The sequence below is a fragment of the Falco cherrug genome, chromosome 8 (genome assembly GCF_023634085.1).
Source record: "Falco cherrug isolate bFalChe1 chromosome 8, bFalChe1.pri, whole genome shotgun sequence".
NCBI lineage: Eukaryota > Metazoa > Chordata > Aves > Falconiformes > Falconidae > Falco > Falco cherrug.
Window position 1 is genome coordinate 17,524,949 of NC_073704.1, and position 18,491 is coordinate 17,543,439.

Sequence of the window (18,491 nt, forward strand, 5' to 3'; positions counted from 1 at the left end):
AATTCTACCGCTCACAAATTGTTTTCTTAGGGAACTTAATGTAAGAACAATGTGTTTTGGTAACACTCAGAGAAGGTATTGCTTTAAGTATGTACTCTGAATCCTATTTACGTGAGCAACACTTGTGTTGAGGGCAAATGCAAAGAGCTATGGAGGACCATGTGTCACTGTGCAATAAAATGGCAGTTGAAATTCACTACCAGGTAAAGAAATGTGCATGGGAGAAGGGAAAACGTTACATAGTAGTGGATGCTGAACCAGCCATTAACCCAAAGATAAATATTAGAAAACTTTTGCAAAATTTGCTTGTTGTTCAATCATACTGTAAGAAGCAGGTAGAACACTTAAGGATTATTAGGAAAGGAGTAGAAAACCAAAAAGAAAATGTCATTGTGTCACTATATAGATTTGTAGTCCATTTCTGTTTTAAGTGTTACACAATTCTGGTTCCTGTTCTCAGAAGGGACATAAAATTGTGGGAAATCAATTAGAGGATCAAGAAGTCATTAAACCATTCAGACAAAGGTTTGAAGCAGCTTCTAGATGATTGATATAAATCAGGTTCTTCAGTCTGGACAAGAGACAAAAAAGTACAATAAGGACTACGATCTCTCAGTAGCATTTAATAATTTTTGTAATACTGCATTTTTTTCCCCAAATTCTATTGAATGCTTCTCATTATTTATATACACATGAATTATAATTTTTATTTCTAGGGGCATTTTGCTACTTTAGTTAAGCTTTTGGAATCCGTAAGCTGTTCTCCTGCATTATTAGAGCAAAAAATTTCCTTTCTCTAAGCATCACAGTGCTACAGTACATATAACAAAATGCAGCATGCTAACAAACTGTCCTTTGGAAGTGCTTATGTTTGCAACCAGTTTGAAGAAACAGATCCATGCATACAGTCTTTCACATTCATTTATAGTGCTAACTGTTGACATGAGTAATTCCATTAGCAGTAGAGTCTGAACCTTGCTGTCTACTTAGGCTCTGAAATTGAAGTGGAAAGGTCATTTTGCTAGCTGTATTAGCTTAGCTCTCACTGTAGAAAGAAAAGACTGGAGAAAGAACTGCAAAATGTGCTTAATTCAGAATGAGAGAAATATAATTAGTTTTTTTATGGATAAGGTTTTGAAATGCTTCCTGTCAAGTTATAGCAAAGGACGTAATCATATAAGGGTTCAATTATTACAGTCTTTAGTTAGCTAAAAAGAAAAATGGAAAGATCTGTTAACATCTTTTAAACAGTCCTCATTTTATTCATCAAGAAGACTTTGCTGCCAGCTCAGTAGAATTCGGAATTAGGCCAGGTTAAAGCCAGCTTTCATCTAGACTTCAGTAGGATAAAGTCTGTCTTAGCCGTGTAAGCCTCTGTGTGGCAAATCCTACCAGTGCAGCAAGGTAAGGAACCTGCAGTGGTGCTGGAAGGCCTTGTAGCTACTTCTGGTATTACTGTCTGTGCCTTAGCAATACCGGGAGTCTTGAGGATCACGATTTCAGTGGGTTGTAGTGCTCAGTTCTATTTATTGCATGTTTCTTACTGTTATGTGAGGCATTATATATTTCAGCCAAGCTAAGCAGTACAAAAATGCTTTAATCACCTTTCCATGAACACTTGCATCTTAATGCTCACTGAAAACATTGTTGTCAAAATCAAAGTGTATTTGTTTTGTCTGCTGTACACGTGTTGGTGAATCTTTCTGTGCTACTGTTTAAGGTGTGAGGATATGGTGGATGTGCGGCGACTGAAGATGCTTCAGATGGTACAGTTATTTAAATGTGAAGAGGATGCTGCTCAGGTATGGAAATGCTTACAGAACTTCATCATTCTGGTCTTTGTAGTCCATTGGTTAAATTTATGGGGTTTGATAGTTGTACAGTATTTTTGTCACTTCCAAATGTGGTTTTATTTAGTGAATATGTACAGTGAGAATAAAGGATATAGCAATGACTGAAAATAGTATATTTGGTGAATGCCTGCGTGATCTACTAGTTTGTGATATGTTTTAACTTTTTTCCTTATCAAAAGTATATACTAGTACTGAAGTTACTTCACCTTTCTGGATCAATTTCTTTTTAGTTTACTAGTTCATATTATCTTTTGTTTTTAAGGCAGTAGAATGGTTAAGTGAACTGTTGGATGCTCTGCTGAAGACACACATCCGATTGGGAGATGATGCTCAAGAAACAAAAGTTTTACTTGAGAAACATCGAAAATTTGTTGATGTTGCACAGGTGAAATGAATTGACTTTTTAGCAATATGTTTTATACAGTTTCAGAAGATCTAAATAGGAATTGGTACCTTTATGGACAGTCATGGAACAGCTGTTACTAGTCTTAATGGTCTGCCTCAATGTTTGGATGAAGAAATCATGATTGCTGGAATGGGTGAGAGAAGCCTAATGAGATTTTGAAGTTCCAGCAACGATAGTTATGGTGCAGTTTCCTACCTTAGTTTACCTGCTTCACATAAGCAATGCAAGCCACAAAACATAAAGTTCACATAGAATTTCTTAAAGGCATGTATTTCAAACATATGAAGTAATGCTTCAAACATGTTTCAAAATAATGACTTTTAAAGGACTGCAGTAAAATACTGCAATATGGATGAGCCACTTGGTTTCAGTCTATTTTGTGCTATACTTCATGAAACAGAGCCTGTCTTTCTGCTGGTTTTCTAGATAGACTTGATTGTTGGTGTGTCATGGTCCTGCCCGTACAAGGAGTTTTAGCATTAGCAGAGTCAGTGGTTGAGCAGAACTTGGCAGCTTTAATTCTTGACTGTAGCAGCCAGCTAATGAATCCTGCTGTACAAGAACCTATTGAAATTCACTGAAGCCATAGGGCACGTTTGCACACCTGTTTGCAAATCTTGAATATGTGAACAGATGGCAGGTACATGTGAAAGTGTTTCACCTAAGAACAGAAAGTGTACAAGCTGGGCCTTGTTCAGGTGCTTTTTCAGATGTATACTGCTTTTAGGAATCTCTAATTCAAACTTGCCAATTAATGGATGTGACGTTTTCAGATTGCATCTGTTACACGGAACTGATTTTCTCTTTTGATGAATTAAACAGGATAGCTTGCTGTTACAATGATGTACATAAAGCACCTGAATGCTGGGTGACCACAAACATGATGACAGTGAAGTCAGGGAGACAGTCATAGTGGCAGTAGATATCAAGTATCCTGTGTAAGATCCATGCAGCTATTTGACATTTTCAGGAAGCTCTGTTCTTTTGCCAGTGTGGACACTAGACAACAGGGGATGCTGGTTTGTTTGGTTTTTTTAATTAAAGACCAAAAGCACCGTTTGGTCACTACGATTTTATTCATACTTCAGTGTTTTCTGGTAGACCAGATTAGTTAAAATATTTTGTGAACCTAAATTGAGGAGGCCTCTGGAGTTAAGATCTTAACTAGCTCCTGAGTTAAATGTGGAGCTTTTACATATACTTTCTTTCCTATCCCCTCTAACTTTTAGAGTACTTACGATTACGGGAGACAGTTACTGCAGGCAACGGTTGTCTTGTGCCAGTCCCTGCGATGCACATCAAGGTCCTCAGGGGACACGCTTCCAAGACTGAACAGAGTGTGGAAACAGTTTACAATAACCTCTGAAGAAAGAGTACACAGGCTGGAAACGGCTGTTGCATTTCATTCAAGTGCTGAAAAGGCGAGTGGCATTAGGCATTGATGGAAGTTCACAAAAACAGACATATATCATCTATGCTGCCGGAGATGGCTGAAAAAAGTTTTACCTGGTACCAAACTGGAATTCAGTGGTTCATAAACTCCAAAGAGTTGATTCACAGTCCCTATTATGAGCATTGTTACATTATTGCAACAGTTAATTGCTGTGTTTGTAGGCAATCGTAAGTTTAAAAATGTAAATGGATGGCTGACAAATGTTCTTACTCAAAAACATAATTCTCCTAGCACTTTTGTGACATACTAATGCTTCTGTGAGAAAAATATGCTGATAATATTCATGCTGCTTTGGAAAAAAGTAAGAAGTAGCAGAGGGAGAAGGAGTAGGAAGTGCAGAACTAAGTAGTAATATCGGGTCTCAATCCTGTCTGGAAACACTTGTGTTCAGACTCTTTTAATTCCACCTGTTCTATTCCAGATGTGGATTTTAGTTTTGAAACTGCCTTTAAGGGACCCTTAGTTATCCATTTTTCTTCTATTTTATATGACTATCTTGTATGTTTAATGCTGCAGATTACTATTTTTTGCATTTTATATTTGTTGCTGGAATATTTTCAAGCAAGACAATTTTTCCTTTTTTGTTCCCTCTCAGAAGTAATGTAAAATGTTCTAGTACAGAACAGTGCTATCCTGGAACTATCTTAATGTAGCTAAATCATTATTTTCTGTTCTTGAATTATATGAAGATTTCAATTGATATCATATAAATGTGTCAGTGAAGATGCTGAAGGAGCATTCGCTCTGCCAGTTAATGGCACTTAAACTACGTGCTGTCCTTTGTGTACTTCATTCTGCATTTCATTATTATTTTTTTAAAACAGATTTTGCAAGAATGTCCAGAGCAGCCTGAAGCTTTTAATGAAATGGAGCAATTCGATGAAATTGAAGCAGTTGGGAAATCACTGTTGGACAGACTAACAGTGCCTGTAGTTTATCCTGATGGGTATGCAAAATATGTTTCTAATCCCTTCTGAATATGCTTTTTGGTAAATTTTCATAATAGTCTCATATGCAGAAGAATCCTGAATGCTTATTGCTGGAATTAAAAAGGCAGCGCACTAATACTTATTAAAAATTATTTCCCATCTTTTCACAGAAAGCAGGCAGGTCCAATTTAAAACTTTCCAAAGGCAACGTGTCAACTTTTTCAAAGTATTGACTTTTTCACATTCAGTAATTATTAGATTTATGCAGTTTACATCATCAAAGTATGTAGAAGTAACAGAAGAATGACCAGTCCCAGTCTCTTTTTTTCTGAAAAAAGATACCAGATTAGAATTGTGGTATTTTTATTAATTTATTCACAATTCCATCTATCTGAAGTCTTAAAGCAGTGCATTGAAGTTAAATTTACATTTGATTTATTCAGCAAATACAACTACTTCCCTCATGAGCTCTTCATACTAATTTAAAATTGGTGGCTGTCTTGAGCTACAAAATCAAATTGAATTCAGAATCTCAGCCATGATAAAACTCAGTTCTCTGTGATCAGTAAAATACGCTTGTCCGTTGTGATGTTGAGCTTGTAGTGAATTTCTTCTGCCTGAGTATTACCAAGCCTTGGAACTAGTCTCTGGGTGTGTAGGATGCTGCACCATAATGAATGAGATCTGAAATCAATATTTTGCATTAGATGCTGAAACCTTATGAGATAGTATCAGGCAACTGCGTTATGGGTTACCTGAAGTCGATCTGAGAAATAGGGTTACGGGAAGTTGGTAATGAAAATTGATTTCCTGTCATTTTATTTCCAAAATATCGTGTTCCCTATGCAATATAATTTCCTCCATTGAGGAGTGCTACCCACGAAGATGGTCCCAGGCCTGAAATGGTAGTGATTTTTACCACCCTTTCAGTAGTGTATTTGAAAATAGTGCAGTAATTTATAGCTGTGAGGAGGGGGGAGGGAATGGAACCAAAACCAAAACAAAACACCACCAAGAAGTGTCTTATGTTTGTTGAAGTATTTTGGTATAACTTTTGTATAGCAGATTTTAGTGACCTGGTGAAAGTAGCAACTGTTATTTATTCTTAAAATGGATGTAATTTGCACATAGACTATTAAAGTAAAAACAAACAGAACCTGGGGAAACTCCTCATGAAAGAAAATGCCACACTTTGAGATTTGAGTTCTAACACAAGGCTCCTGCAGCTATAGGTGTATGTACACCTGACTGACTGAATACTGAACATTTTTTCTGACCCCTCTGGCATTTCAGCAGAGTTCTGCATGTCCCCCTTCTCAAAGATGGGATCTTAGTTGTCCTAAATCCCAGGATCCCATGCTCGTCTTCCTTAGGCATCCTATTTTTGAAGCATTTAACAGTTTGCACACTCATTAATACAAGTAGTTCATGAAATGTAGGAACACACAGAATGTCATAAAATGCTAGGAGAGCATCTTTGTCAGCATCTTCACCGCTTTGGACTTTTGTCAGTATCTTCTTGAAGTCCAGATCATTGCTCCCTGTTCTGCTCCTGGCTTCTAATCTGCATCAGGAGAGACATCTGCCTATAGTGTGATGCTGTGCACACTTGTGCAATCAGTAGTCTCTGGAGTTCCCTAGTCAAACTAGTCTACTGAGTGAAGTAACCTTTTCTGTCTGCTTACGCCTGCCCCCGTACTCTCTCCAAAGTCCTTTGTCCTACCACCATTTCCAAAGTCTTCAACCTCTGTGCTTTGTAATTAGATTTAATACCTAATCTTCTGAAACACTTACTCTGTTCATCTCCTTTTGCTGACAGCTTGGTTAGTGGTTTCCCTAACATTTCAGCTGTCCTTCTGTTGTATTTGAATGAGAGAAATCAACTTAGATAACCATGTGTTCTTTTCAGTTTGAGGGATAGATGACATAATTCAACAGCATGTGGCTGATTTCAGAGTCCTTCAATAATGCAGCAATTGTATAGCCTCAGAATTCATCTGTAGACAGGTTTCCTTGATTGTCGTGGTACTCAAAACTGCCAGACTGACTTGGGGGGTAGCCAGAGAAGGGAGGTAAAAAACAGCGTTAGGAGGTATCTAGCTGCACTTATAGAACACTGCACTGCTGTTAGAACCATAGAATGGTTTGGGCTGGAAGGGACCTTAAAGATCACCTAGCTCCACCCCCCTGCCATGGGCAGGGACACCTTCCACTAGACCAGGTTGCTCAAACCCCATCTAACTTGGCCTTGAACACTTCAGGGATGGGGCATCCACAGGTTCTCTGGGCAACCTGTTCTAGTGCCTCACTGCTGTCACCCTTCTGTTGAGAGAATCTTTTGGGTATAAGTGTCATGTAGTATTTGTAATAGTTTCATCAAGATCTGCTGTCAAGTCCCATCACTGAGTCTCCAAAGCCTTTAAAAGGTGGCGTCTAAATGTCAAGAGGGAAAAAGTGCCTATTTTTCTTACCTGCTTTGTGTTTTCTAGTGCCCATTCACATGTATATTCACATACTGTCTTACTTCTTGCTGATAACTTTTTGCGGGGTTTGTTTTTTTTTTAGGTCTGAACAGTACTTTGGGAGCCCAAGCGATATGGCTTCTGCAGCAGAACACATTAGAGAGAAGATGAAGCTAGTTAGCCTGAAAAAGCAGCAACTGAGACAACCAGAAGCCACTACCCCAGAGAGCTAATACTGACCCTTGTCTATGAATTCATAATAGGACTTCAGTTTGTAATCCAGCATGTTGTTCGCATATTACAGAATTTGGCATAATATATTAAAATGCATTTCACAGCTGTTATAAGTCTCATCTTTTCTCAAAGTAAATGTTCTCAGCATCTTAACACTGTACATCTATCAAGCCATAATTATTTAACATGCTATGAAACCATAGATTCAAAGTATCTTATGAAGAGGAACTGTAAACTTTGCACTGAAATTTGCTGTAAAGCTTTACCTGACCTGTCAGCTGCTTCTTAGTTAAACAGCTGATGCAAGCTTTGAATGGTGCTTATAAAAGTGTTAGGAGTTCCATATTACGAAACTAGTTCTTTGCTTCCCCCTATGCCCAGTTGATGTAGTACTTTTAGAACTGTAGGTAAAGTTCCTGCAGTGTAGACAGTGGTGACCCTATAATTTTAATTTGAAATACTTTTTTTAAAAAAGATCATTTTTATTGTGCCAGTATGCAACCTGCCCATCAAATCTTTGATATATCAAATTCATTAAACAAATGTTTTCCTATTTGTATTGATAATGTATTAAAAGCTGTTTGTGCTTAATAAAAATCATCTTTTAAAAATCTAATATGAATAGATCCTGGTCTGTGTTTCCCAAATGTCATTTGTGTTACATTTTTGGGATAAATGGTACTAAAAATCGTCACTCTCCCAACATATTTACAAAATCTGTATCATTTTTATGAAATGTTCTTTAAAACACTGCAGCTATAAGGGGAACTGCTCTTGAACTGTTGTTATAGGAGTCCGAGTCTGTGTTATTTTTTGTTACCTTGATAGCAGTGCTTACACAAAAGTAAGATAGTATGTGCATAAGTCAGTGTTACATTAATAATGGTTTTCTCTCCCTGTAAGTCTGGTACACCTCTCTTGTCCTTTATTTATAAATTTTGTTTCCCTTTGAATGGGGATTCTTGAATAATAGCAATATCCATGGTAGTATCTCTGAGGTTAAAGCTTTTCATCTAATGAAAAATTAACATGAGGTTCATAAACAACTTTAAACCATGAGATTAGTAATAAAATGAGATTTATTGAGAAGGGAATTGCATTGAAACAAAATCATCTGTGTGCATAACTTGCTTAACTTCTTATTCTTCAGGATTTAATCTAGATAAGTTTAATATTTACTGGAAGATGGTGTGGTATCTGAGCTTTTAGAGTACTGTGTGAAGCAAACAACTGTAGATCTAAGTACCTTATGTTGTTACCATGCTATATTTTGTTCACAGTAAAGATAATGATTTCTTCCTGTTGGCATTGTTACTACTCTTCAGGTTTTCTTGATGGATCTGTCATTCAAATATTATATTTACTTATTTGCCTCAGTTTTTCCATGGTTTCTTCAGAGGAAAGTAATGTGTCAAAAAAAGCAATTTCTCTATTAAAAATAGTAATTCAAAATTAACGGCTTATCTGTAACTTCAGTGATAAAGGTATTTTTCTTCTCAGGATATTTTGGCAGAAGAAATCCAATTATTTTTTGATGCATTTGGTGCAATGGTACAATATTATGTTAATATTGGTTTAAAACTAACTGAAGTTTCACAGACCTTAATTTATAAGGAGACTTTTTTAATATACTCTTTTAAAATTTAATATAGTTGTTCATTTACATTTGAGAGTGCTGCTGTTGCTGTGGCTAGTATTTGGATGAGAGAAATTTATTTAGAAAGAACCCAAACATGAAAAATGTATGTATATTTAATACAAAGTGCAAACATGCAAACACAAAAGTAAATTTAAGAGGGTAGTCCTTAATGGGCACTGCATCTCCAATTCTGCAGCATTTGTTTGTAGATATTCCATTTACAGTAAATAATGGTCTGCAGTATTAAATACCATTAAAATGTTAGTTTACAGTAAGCATGTATTACAAACACTTAAGATTATTTGCAGGGTTTATTTTATTTTTTATTCTATTTTTATTCTGTTTAGGGGCTCCATAATGTATGCAAAACCAGAGCAGCATCAGAAGGTCCTAACTCACTCGTGTGACAGCTGCATGCACAACTTGGAACTGATGACCGTTCACCCTAATAACCCTGACGTTAATTTTGGCTCAGTATATGAAGTCCAATCTTGAGGCTGTTCTTAGCTGTTGTTCGGCATTCCTAGAGGCCAGTGAATTCAGACTGTCACCCTATTGTCTCAGTCTGTGATATAACCCCTTGGGCTATGCCAGCTTTTTCTGTAGCTCTGTTCCCTTCCTCTGTGCAATTCCTTGCCTTTAGGGAAAGCTGGTAGCTGGTAAAAGGTGCCCCATATCAGCACTTTGCACTTTGCCCATTTTCTATGTATCAGGAACGATGGTTAAGTAGTTTTCTAGGTCATGTTGTGTGAGTCTGCCAGATATTTCTGAGCCGTTCCTATGAATGCTGAGACTTCTTGTCTTACTGAAAGAATGGAATAAACATATCTGTGAAGAATGCTCTTGAATGTAACAAACAGTGAGATTTTTGTGCTGGTCTTAGTTAATCTATCATGTGTGGTTGTACTTGCTACTGAACCTTTAGAAACGTATAGCCATTAAGAGCGTACAAGGTCAAATAGAGACATGCTAAAAGGCAAAATTGCTCAAGTAATCTGTTGTTAGTTGTCTGTGCAAGCAGTAGTGATGGCTCTACCTGTGGTTCTTGCTCTGTGCTTTTTGATAGCAAAAACATTTCAAACAGTGGAGTTCCAGAAGGTGCAAATACATTGGTGGTGGTTGTTGGTTTTTTAACATAAATCACCTGCAATGAGGGATACAGTGCTACATGTAAGATGGGAAGATAACAATAGAATAAGGAGTGACTGTAAAGATAGTAGTTATTATGGTCCTAAATATATTTTGGCTAATGACTTGTAAGTGATGGGCTCAAACCTGTTCCATGGTAATGAAATCAGTAACAAGTATTTCTAAGTTCCTGTTTAGCCGTGTTTGGATGTATTTGAAATGTTTCAAAATAAAAAAAGATGCTTGTGTGACTGGAAAACATTAGTTAAGCTAATACAAGAACATATAGAGCCAGGATATATTGAAAAGTATTTAGTATATGTAAAGCAGTAATGGTACACTTAAGCTTAAAATAGCAATGAAAATTAAGGCAACAGTTTTCCTGTCAGAGTTGACTTCATTTTACACAGGTCTCAATTACAGCAAAGATTATGCAAATATAATATAGAGACAAGAGGAAGGCTGACTCAGGATATGAATTCATCATTTGAATAGAGAGGATAAAAAAAAAATACTTCCTTAAAATTTTAAACATGCTAAGGAAGTAGGCTGAAAAATATTAAAAAGCAAAGTGAAAATGCCGATTTTTTTATTTAACTTCAGTTAACTTTCCAGATACTAATGATATTTACAGTTTATAAGCTGGAGAGCAAAGAGCTAGACTACACATTTCAAACTTTGGATAAACAAAGAAGAGCAAAGCAAACTTTAATTGGTCTTAAGTTTATCGTTTTGGAATATCTTAAGAGAAGGTGGTGAAGTGGAAACAATTGGTTGTGTTAGCAAGAATTTGTGCAGGTAAAGTAACAAACAGAAATGGTAACATGATTTTTATTGCAGATAAACCACAGGTTTTTAAATAATGCTGTTTTGTTGGCAGTTTAATGGCAGTGTTGAAACGTCAAATGTATTGTGGCTACCTAATGCTACAGGGAAAAACTACCTTTTTGTGCACAGGTAACTAGCATGCAAAGTGCTTAAAAGCTTAAAGTAATCTAAAATTGTTAAATTTTTTTTTTATAGTTCTACAATTTTTTAAATACATATTGGGAAGCCTTTTAGCTGTTCCACAAGCAGCTAGCCATTGATTACTGTCAGACACCACTGATACAAGCTCCTGTTGGGAAACCTCTAATGCACTTTGCGTTTGTATGTAAAGTGGAGGAATGTCATTAACATTATATGTATGCTGTGTAAAATATCCTATTGATTTATTAAGCCTCATACATCTGTGCTTAAAATGTCTGAGTATACCCAATGTAACTATCCCTATTTATGTACTTAATATCAGTATGCAATAATATTTCTTTGGGAAGTCTGATTGAGCCACAGATTATATATAATATATATATATATTGAGCCCCAAACTTCTGTAGCAAAGCATGTGACCGCAATGACCTGTATGACTGCTTTGCACAGCCACCTAAAACTGGGTTCCACTTATGACCGTATAAACACACTTAGCTCTTCTGAGCATCCCAATCTTGTTCTGTCAACTCTGCTACGATACTGTCACTGTCAGAAGGTGGCATGTACCTTAAGTAGATAAGGTCTCGTGGCAGCTGTGGGTCCTGGCACACGCGCAGTGAGGTGCTTGGGCAGTTCCGTGTAGACGTGCGTTGTGCACAGAATAAGGCTGTGACAGCCCAAGGTAGGAGAGCCCCGAGACTTCTGTGAAGTCCTGAGGATCACTGGCTCTGTTTGAGTGGATATAAACATTCCCCACACAGTATCCTTACAGGCTGGGCCTTAAAAAAACTTCGAGCCCTTTCCTAGGTCTTATACCAACATTAATTCTAATTACCTATAAACAACAAAAATAAAATGGAGAGTGAAGCCTAGCTTAGCTGTAAGAACTGCCTCTCGGAAGACCTGTTCCTTGAGATGTTTTGTATCGGAACAAAGCATGCACAGAGGCCTCGCAAAACTGATTTTTTTTTTTTGCTACTGTTCTCCATTTTGGCAGGGGCAATCGATGTCTTAATTTCAGTGGGGTTATTTTCAAACACGGTTCACTGTGTTATGCTTGGTTTGCGGTGTATAGATTGCCATCTCAGTTTTGGGGGTTCTGCTTCCCGTGTTCATTTTCTTAGCAAGAGCTGCAGATGCTGGGTGACAGCACATCCCCGCTGTCCTTCCTGACTTTTCAGGCATGCCTGGATTGCTTACGATCCCCATGCCTCACAGGATCAGAGGCTGCAGAGGTTCAGTGGGCTGAAGAACTCCCATAGGACATTCCTCTTCAGTACCATGCCAGGATTTTTTTTTTTTTTTTTTTTTTGAATCTCAGCCAAGTGATAAGTGTCTTTTAACATTCCATTCTCCTCTTAAGGTTTTCAGACTACTAGGAAAGAGAGTAGCTTTCTTAGTGTTTTAACCATTTCCACAGGCAAGTGTACAGCATGGTTGCTTGATATTTAATATGATTGTGTGGTGAGACTCTGACTTTTAGAGACTTGGGAACAAGCCATATTCTAAACTGGTACGAAGTGCAGACTGTTCTGTTTCTGAACCCCTGTGTGCAGCTCTGCATGCCTCTGTTGGACGATAGATAACTGCAAGGTAGTCTCGGCAGGGTGAAGATTGTACAATGTATTCAACACATTTGACTGCTACTCCACATATCTGTGGTGACGATGTGAACGTGATGGCCCACTGTCTGCTTTATATCACTTGCTGCCTCTTGGAGCGGGGCCTTCCTCCTCCAGAGACGAATGTATCCAAAGTAACACAGTAATGTCAGCTGCAGCCAGGGGTTTTATTAATGCTTTGCTTGAAACAGCATCAAAAGGTTACAGTGAGCCACACACTCAATGAGCCTTGTAAGGCTTTTATTTCTGCTCATCATATATGGCCAATTTGTTAGGTAGCTGCCGTTTGCGGGCATCGTTTCATGGTGCATTACCTCTGCAGAACCAGGGCATTTGCTTCTGCAGGTGACAGAAATGTGAACTGTTGGAGTTCTTTTTTGCTATTCACTGTTGGCTGTTGCCTCTTCTCAAGGTGTTGCTTTGTCCTCTGGACCTTATCGGATATATGTCCACGTCTACTACTACACTGTCTTCTCTGCTAGCAATTTTGTCAAAGATTTTGGAAGTGATCCAGCAGACACTGTAAAGAGTTCCTTCATTGTTTCCAAAGAAAAATTACTTTCAGGATGAAATGGTAGCTACTGCAAGTGTGTTGGGAGGGGTTGACAGCTGCATTCCCTGCTTCACAGGGTTTCTGGGAAGGAAACCTCATTAATATTTGGGAGTGGGTGAGATGTTATAGTCATGGAAATCACGCACGCACTCAGAGGATATAAAAAGCACAGCTCAAATGATTTTCACCTCAGAACACTGAGGTGATGCAGGTTTTTCCTACGTATAGTAGTGAGACCTGAAGAGCAGTAGTCAGCAAAAAGAAAGGAGGGAAAACCAAGGAAGTGTGATAACTTGTGACTTGTAAGAGTTTAATTTATGATGAAAATATTTATAAAAATCACGTGGTGTCAATAGGTGGGCTGCAAGGAAGTCTGGGAAGATCAAGGTCATTCTTTGAAAGCTGTTAGTCAAAATATCCTGCAAATAGAAGAAATATTAACATGGCAAGAAAGAGTAACTCAGAGAAAGGGGTTTAACTGCAGAATATTTACTAAATATCAGATTGAGGGGGGGAAGCTATGCAGTCCACAAACTACTCTTGCATGCTATTTTTATGCCTGGAGCACTGAAAGCCATGTTTTCAAATGCAGGTACTGCAGGCCCTGCTGCATTGGCAAGGTGCATAATCTGTCTCTGCCTTCTGGACAGACTTCCATGCAATAGAAGGATGACAGAGGACTCCACAAAAGTTTCTATTAATTTAGGCCAAGTTCTGGGATTTATCATTGAAATGTGGCTTTTAATCTTTCAACTCTCTTCTGGAATGGCCTATGTTGGATTCCATCTCGGAGTTAAACTATTTCACTTTCTCCATATTTTATTTTTAAAATTTTATCTTGGTTTAGCTAAAGACTGGGGAAAAAAACCCTAAATCTAATATTCCATTTTGCAAATTAAGAGGATTTTTAACATTTTTTACATATGAAAAGTACTGTAAAACATATTGCATGATTTTAAAGAACAAGTGCAAAAATAGGGAAATATGAAACATTAAGGATTTGCAAATGTACTAGCATTATTATTATTATTATTTAAAATTTACTTGATACACATCCCTTTTACCTCAGGGCCTGACGAGATGCCTCAAGAGTAACACCCTGATTTACGGTCACTTGCAGATTAGAGGATAGGAGCAGAATGGAGCAAAACCTGCTGCACAGCCACTGATGTCATGGTATCTTCTGTAAGCCTCTAAAAATGTCAGTGTATTTTTAACGCGACCAGTCAAGACCATAATTTGAAAGTTATTTTGCATTATGTGAATTTTACTTCAGCACTCCAGCACTGTGGTTGCCAGTGAGGACACCTTACTTTTCTCAGGCTGTAACATTCAGGCAAATGAATATGATGTCTGAGAACGTATCCCACAGGACTCTGCCTCAAGCATTCTAATATTGAAATTGTGTTAAGGTTAAAAACAAAACAAGAAGTTCCGTGCAATCTTAAAAATTCAAGAAGTTTACAGTTGTACTTGATTTGATATCCTTTCTCTCCCCGTCCCCAATTCCATTACATACAGAGGGTCCCCAGTGCAGCTTTGTGTCTGACTGCAATGTCAGCTTGTAGTGCTGGCCTGCCTTTTGTCTCCAAGCCATGAGTAAGATCACAGGAGATTATACCAGAAAATCTTGTATCTGCTGTATCATTAAACTTCAATTTGTGTCCTTTTTCAAACAAAGATGGTGATTATTGTCCTGGGCAAACCTATTTTCAAGTGTGGAGGTGATTGAGCAATGGGGATCCTTAATCAAAGCAACTGACTGCAGAGTGCACTAGAGGGCTGATACTTCAGCATCAGTTTGAGAAATTGGAAGAAGTGGTCAAAAATAAATTATTCCATGATTCACAGGAAAAGACTGCTGTCCTGGCAAAAGGATACGGGACATGTTTATTTGATGCTCTGTGACAGGTAAAACTCTTGGAAAAGATACATTTGAGCAACTGGTTTATTTGCGTGATCGGCGCTGATGCTGATGGCCTATGGTAAATGCGTATCTAAAAGGGTCGCAGGAAGAACCTGTACCTGGCAGGTCTAACACAGACAGCAAGGTCACAGATGGTTGGTTTAGTGACTTGTTCTACACCAGTACTGCAGTTTTAAAGTGATCTCCTGACTGTGTTAGTTCACTGCATACTAGGCTCTCAGAGCACTATATTGTTACAGCTTAGTCTTTAGAATAATCTGGAAGCTCAGATTGAAATGTGATTTAAATTGAACCAACACTTAATGCGACTTTAGGTTCTTGACCAACATGCGTGCAACCCCTTCCCACAAGCTCTTTCAGCTTATACCTAACACAGGCGTATCGGTAGCAAGATCGTGAGCCATGCAGAGCTCTTTCAATGCCCTGCCATGGTTCTCTTGCTACAAAAGGTCGTGCCATGTGTGCCTGTGCACTTACTGTTGATTGTCGGTCCCTCATTCATTGCAGCTGTCACCTTCCCCTTCATCATTCGTGAAGACTTCTCCTAGTTCAAAATCTTGTCCAGTCTTTTGTCATCTGTCTCCTCCTTTGAATTCCTTCTTTTTCTTATAATTCTTTCTTTAAAAATGTCCTCTTTCCCATTTTACACTAATTTACCATAATGAGAGCTATGTCTTCTGCCTCCTGCTGATCAAGAGGAGAAACCTGAGGTCCCAAGATGGCAGGTCATTGATCTGTGTGGTGGAAGAGCCAGAAGCTGCTTGGAGCAGACAGGAGAACAGTTCAGTGGCTCTTCTGAGAGTTTGCCTCTTTCATGACTGCTGTTGGGGACAAGAAAGAAAGAATGAGGTGTTGAAGTCAAGGGAGTGAAAGCAGTGTTCTGGAAGGTGTGAAACAGCGATTGCACCTCAGGCACAGTGTGGCAGCCACATGCCCTGTATAAAGAGCCTGAAGAGACTGTCACATGGGAACACACTGCCAAGGTGGGCTTTCAGATCCTGGATGACAATGAAGGAGTCTCCAAAGGAGTGTGCACCCTCCAGAGCTGACCCAGGGTCCTTGTCCCTGGAATCTGCAGCCAAATCCAACAAGGACATGCTGACAGACCACTTCTTGTTTTTCCCTACTACAGCCAAGTAAAGATACTGATTTTTTTTTTTTTTTTTATATGTATCTCTGGGGAGAAGGGAGACTTCTGGTGATATTACAGCACTGGGGGCAGTGGTGTGGAGAAGCGATACCTGTCTCTGGTTTGACAGCATGGGCTGCTATGTTTTCGAAATCAATTCCTTCAGGACCTTGTGCTGTGACAGGAATCTTCCTGTAGCAGCTCCCTGTTGTGCAGCACTTGCCCAGGTCCTATGCTGTGTGTGATACCAGGCCCTGGTGCCCAAGTGAGTCAAATGTGCAGAACACCAAGATAATGCAGCTCTCTATTATGTATGGTCCTGGTCCATGGACTATGTGTGCCTCTCATGGGAACAGGCATGAGAACAGCTTGGTTTCTGGCATATCTGTGTGTGAAGGGGTCATTTCTGGAACTGTAGAGGTCCATCTGTGAGGACCCTCTGGAGCAGGAAATGGGTAAAGGGGTAAATGGCCCATCATAAGGGTGGAAGAGTATTGTCATTTTCTGAGCGGTGTTTCAAACAAAAGCTGGAGCCTGTGTGATAAAAATGAGAATTTTCAATCTCTCCCTTCTCTTGTCATTTGCTCCCTTCTCTTGTCATTTGCTCTCCGAGGAAACAGCTGCAGACTCTCATTCCTATCTTGTCCACCCCAGCAGCAGAGGGCAGACAGAGATGACATCTTTTCAGTAACCAAGACCTATGGAGCCAGTGGCAGCCCCTCAGAGGAAGGGAGGAAAACTCTTCAGGTTCTGGAATAAGTCATCAAAACCACTAGCAAAGACATAGGAAAGGTGATGTTGTCCTAAGGATTGATGCAATCTCACCAGCCTACACTCAAGTTCCTAAAGCTAGAGCTTCTTTGCATGGTAGACCACAAGAAAAGCCTCTCCAGTAGAAAGGAGTACCAGAAAAAAAACTTTGCTTCTGTTTTTCCCCAAAAGATGTTCACCAGGGTAAGCATACATGCATTAGAGATTGTCTCACAGGAATGTCTCCTGCTTCCCACTGTGGTGTTTTGTAGTACATGATGCCATGCAGACAATTTGGTCGTCATGGTGTCACTTGGAAGCAATATGAAGAACAGTGATTATATATAACGAGTCTGGGTACCAAGTCTCTGTGCACTGAACCTCTCCTATTGCACTGAACCACCTGCTCTTGCAGACAGCAGCGTTCAGATCTGGTGAGGTTTGAGCACCCAGGCTCAGAACAAGGAGCAAACCCCTGTTCCGGGTGACTGTACAGCAGCAGGAGTTTTTGCTATGGATGGCAAACAATGGTTCTGAAACATGTAAATCCTTCTTAACCACTCTTCAGTTAGTGTTGAAAGAGTATTGAGGGGAGGGGGATGCTTCCTAAATTTATGTGGGACTTGAATTCTGAAGTGTTACATGCCGTCATTTGTACCATGTGAAGGGTCACTGAAACTGGGAACAGTGACGGAGTATCCTCATATCCTGTAGTCACAGCCTGGTTACACGGGGAATCAGCATCAAGCACAAATCAGTTTAACAACCCCGTTCCAGACAAACAAGCATGGTTGGGTGGGGGTGGGTGTTCAATACTTCCCGCTTTTTAACATATTCTAAGTATGTCACACGATTTGGTGCTTATGTGAAAGGGACAAGCAGGATGTGGTACTTGCTTTTTGAGGTACCGTGACCTGGAATAGGGAAATGCATGACCAGAATACACAGAGGAATGCTCAGCAGTGTGAACCTTCAAGTAGCAGTTATACAAGATGGAGTTATCTTTTTAAAGCAAAACAAAGCACTGCTATTTATAACCCTGCTGATAAATGACTTTATGAAAAGGATTTTAAAGCCTCGTGGTTCTTTAGCACTCAAAATTCAACTCCCCTGCTGAATTTTTCTGTTCTGGTTAAACCCTCCCCAATAGCAGATGTCTAAAGTAACGTGCTATTAGAAATGTGACTGTGTAGCATACTTCTGTATTTGTTCTGAATATAGCTTTCTGAAATTTGTGTCCATTTAAATAAACTCTTCCAAACAATAACAATATGGCTTTAATGTTTTGATGTGGTTAATCTGATAGATTGTGTCTATTTAATTAGTCTCCTGTTAAATGAGTGACTCATACTGATCTTTTTGCATCACTGCTGGCTGATTACTTTTGATGAGATTAAACAGAGATGTTTCACTCCTTCAAACATGGTCCTAAGAACC

General features: G+C 38.8%; 1 protein-coding gene across 4 annotated transcripts in view; it reads left to right on the forward strand.

Annotated features, from left to right (window-relative positions):
* The window catches only part of SESTD1 (SEC14 and spectrin domain containing 1), a 56,051-nt gene extending 48,098 nt beyond the window's left edge, over positions 1-7,953 (forward strand). For all 4 annotated transcript variants that reach the window (XM_055718555.1, XM_055718553.1, XM_055718552.1 and 1 more), the window contains 5 exons: positions 1,721-1,802; positions 2,116-2,238; positions 3,489-3,680; positions 4,537-4,658; positions 7,207-7,953. In XM_055718555.1, coding sequence (XP_055574530.1) covers positions 1,721-1,802; positions 2,116-2,238; positions 3,489-3,680; positions 4,537-4,658; positions 7,207-7,336 — 649 coding nt within the window. In that variant the 3' untranslated portion in view covers positions 7,337-7,953. The remainder of the gene's footprint in view (positions 1-1,720; positions 1,803-2,115; positions 2,239-3,488; positions 3,681-4,536; positions 4,659-7,206) is intronic.
* Positions 7,954-18,491: the final 10,538 nt, after the last annotated feature.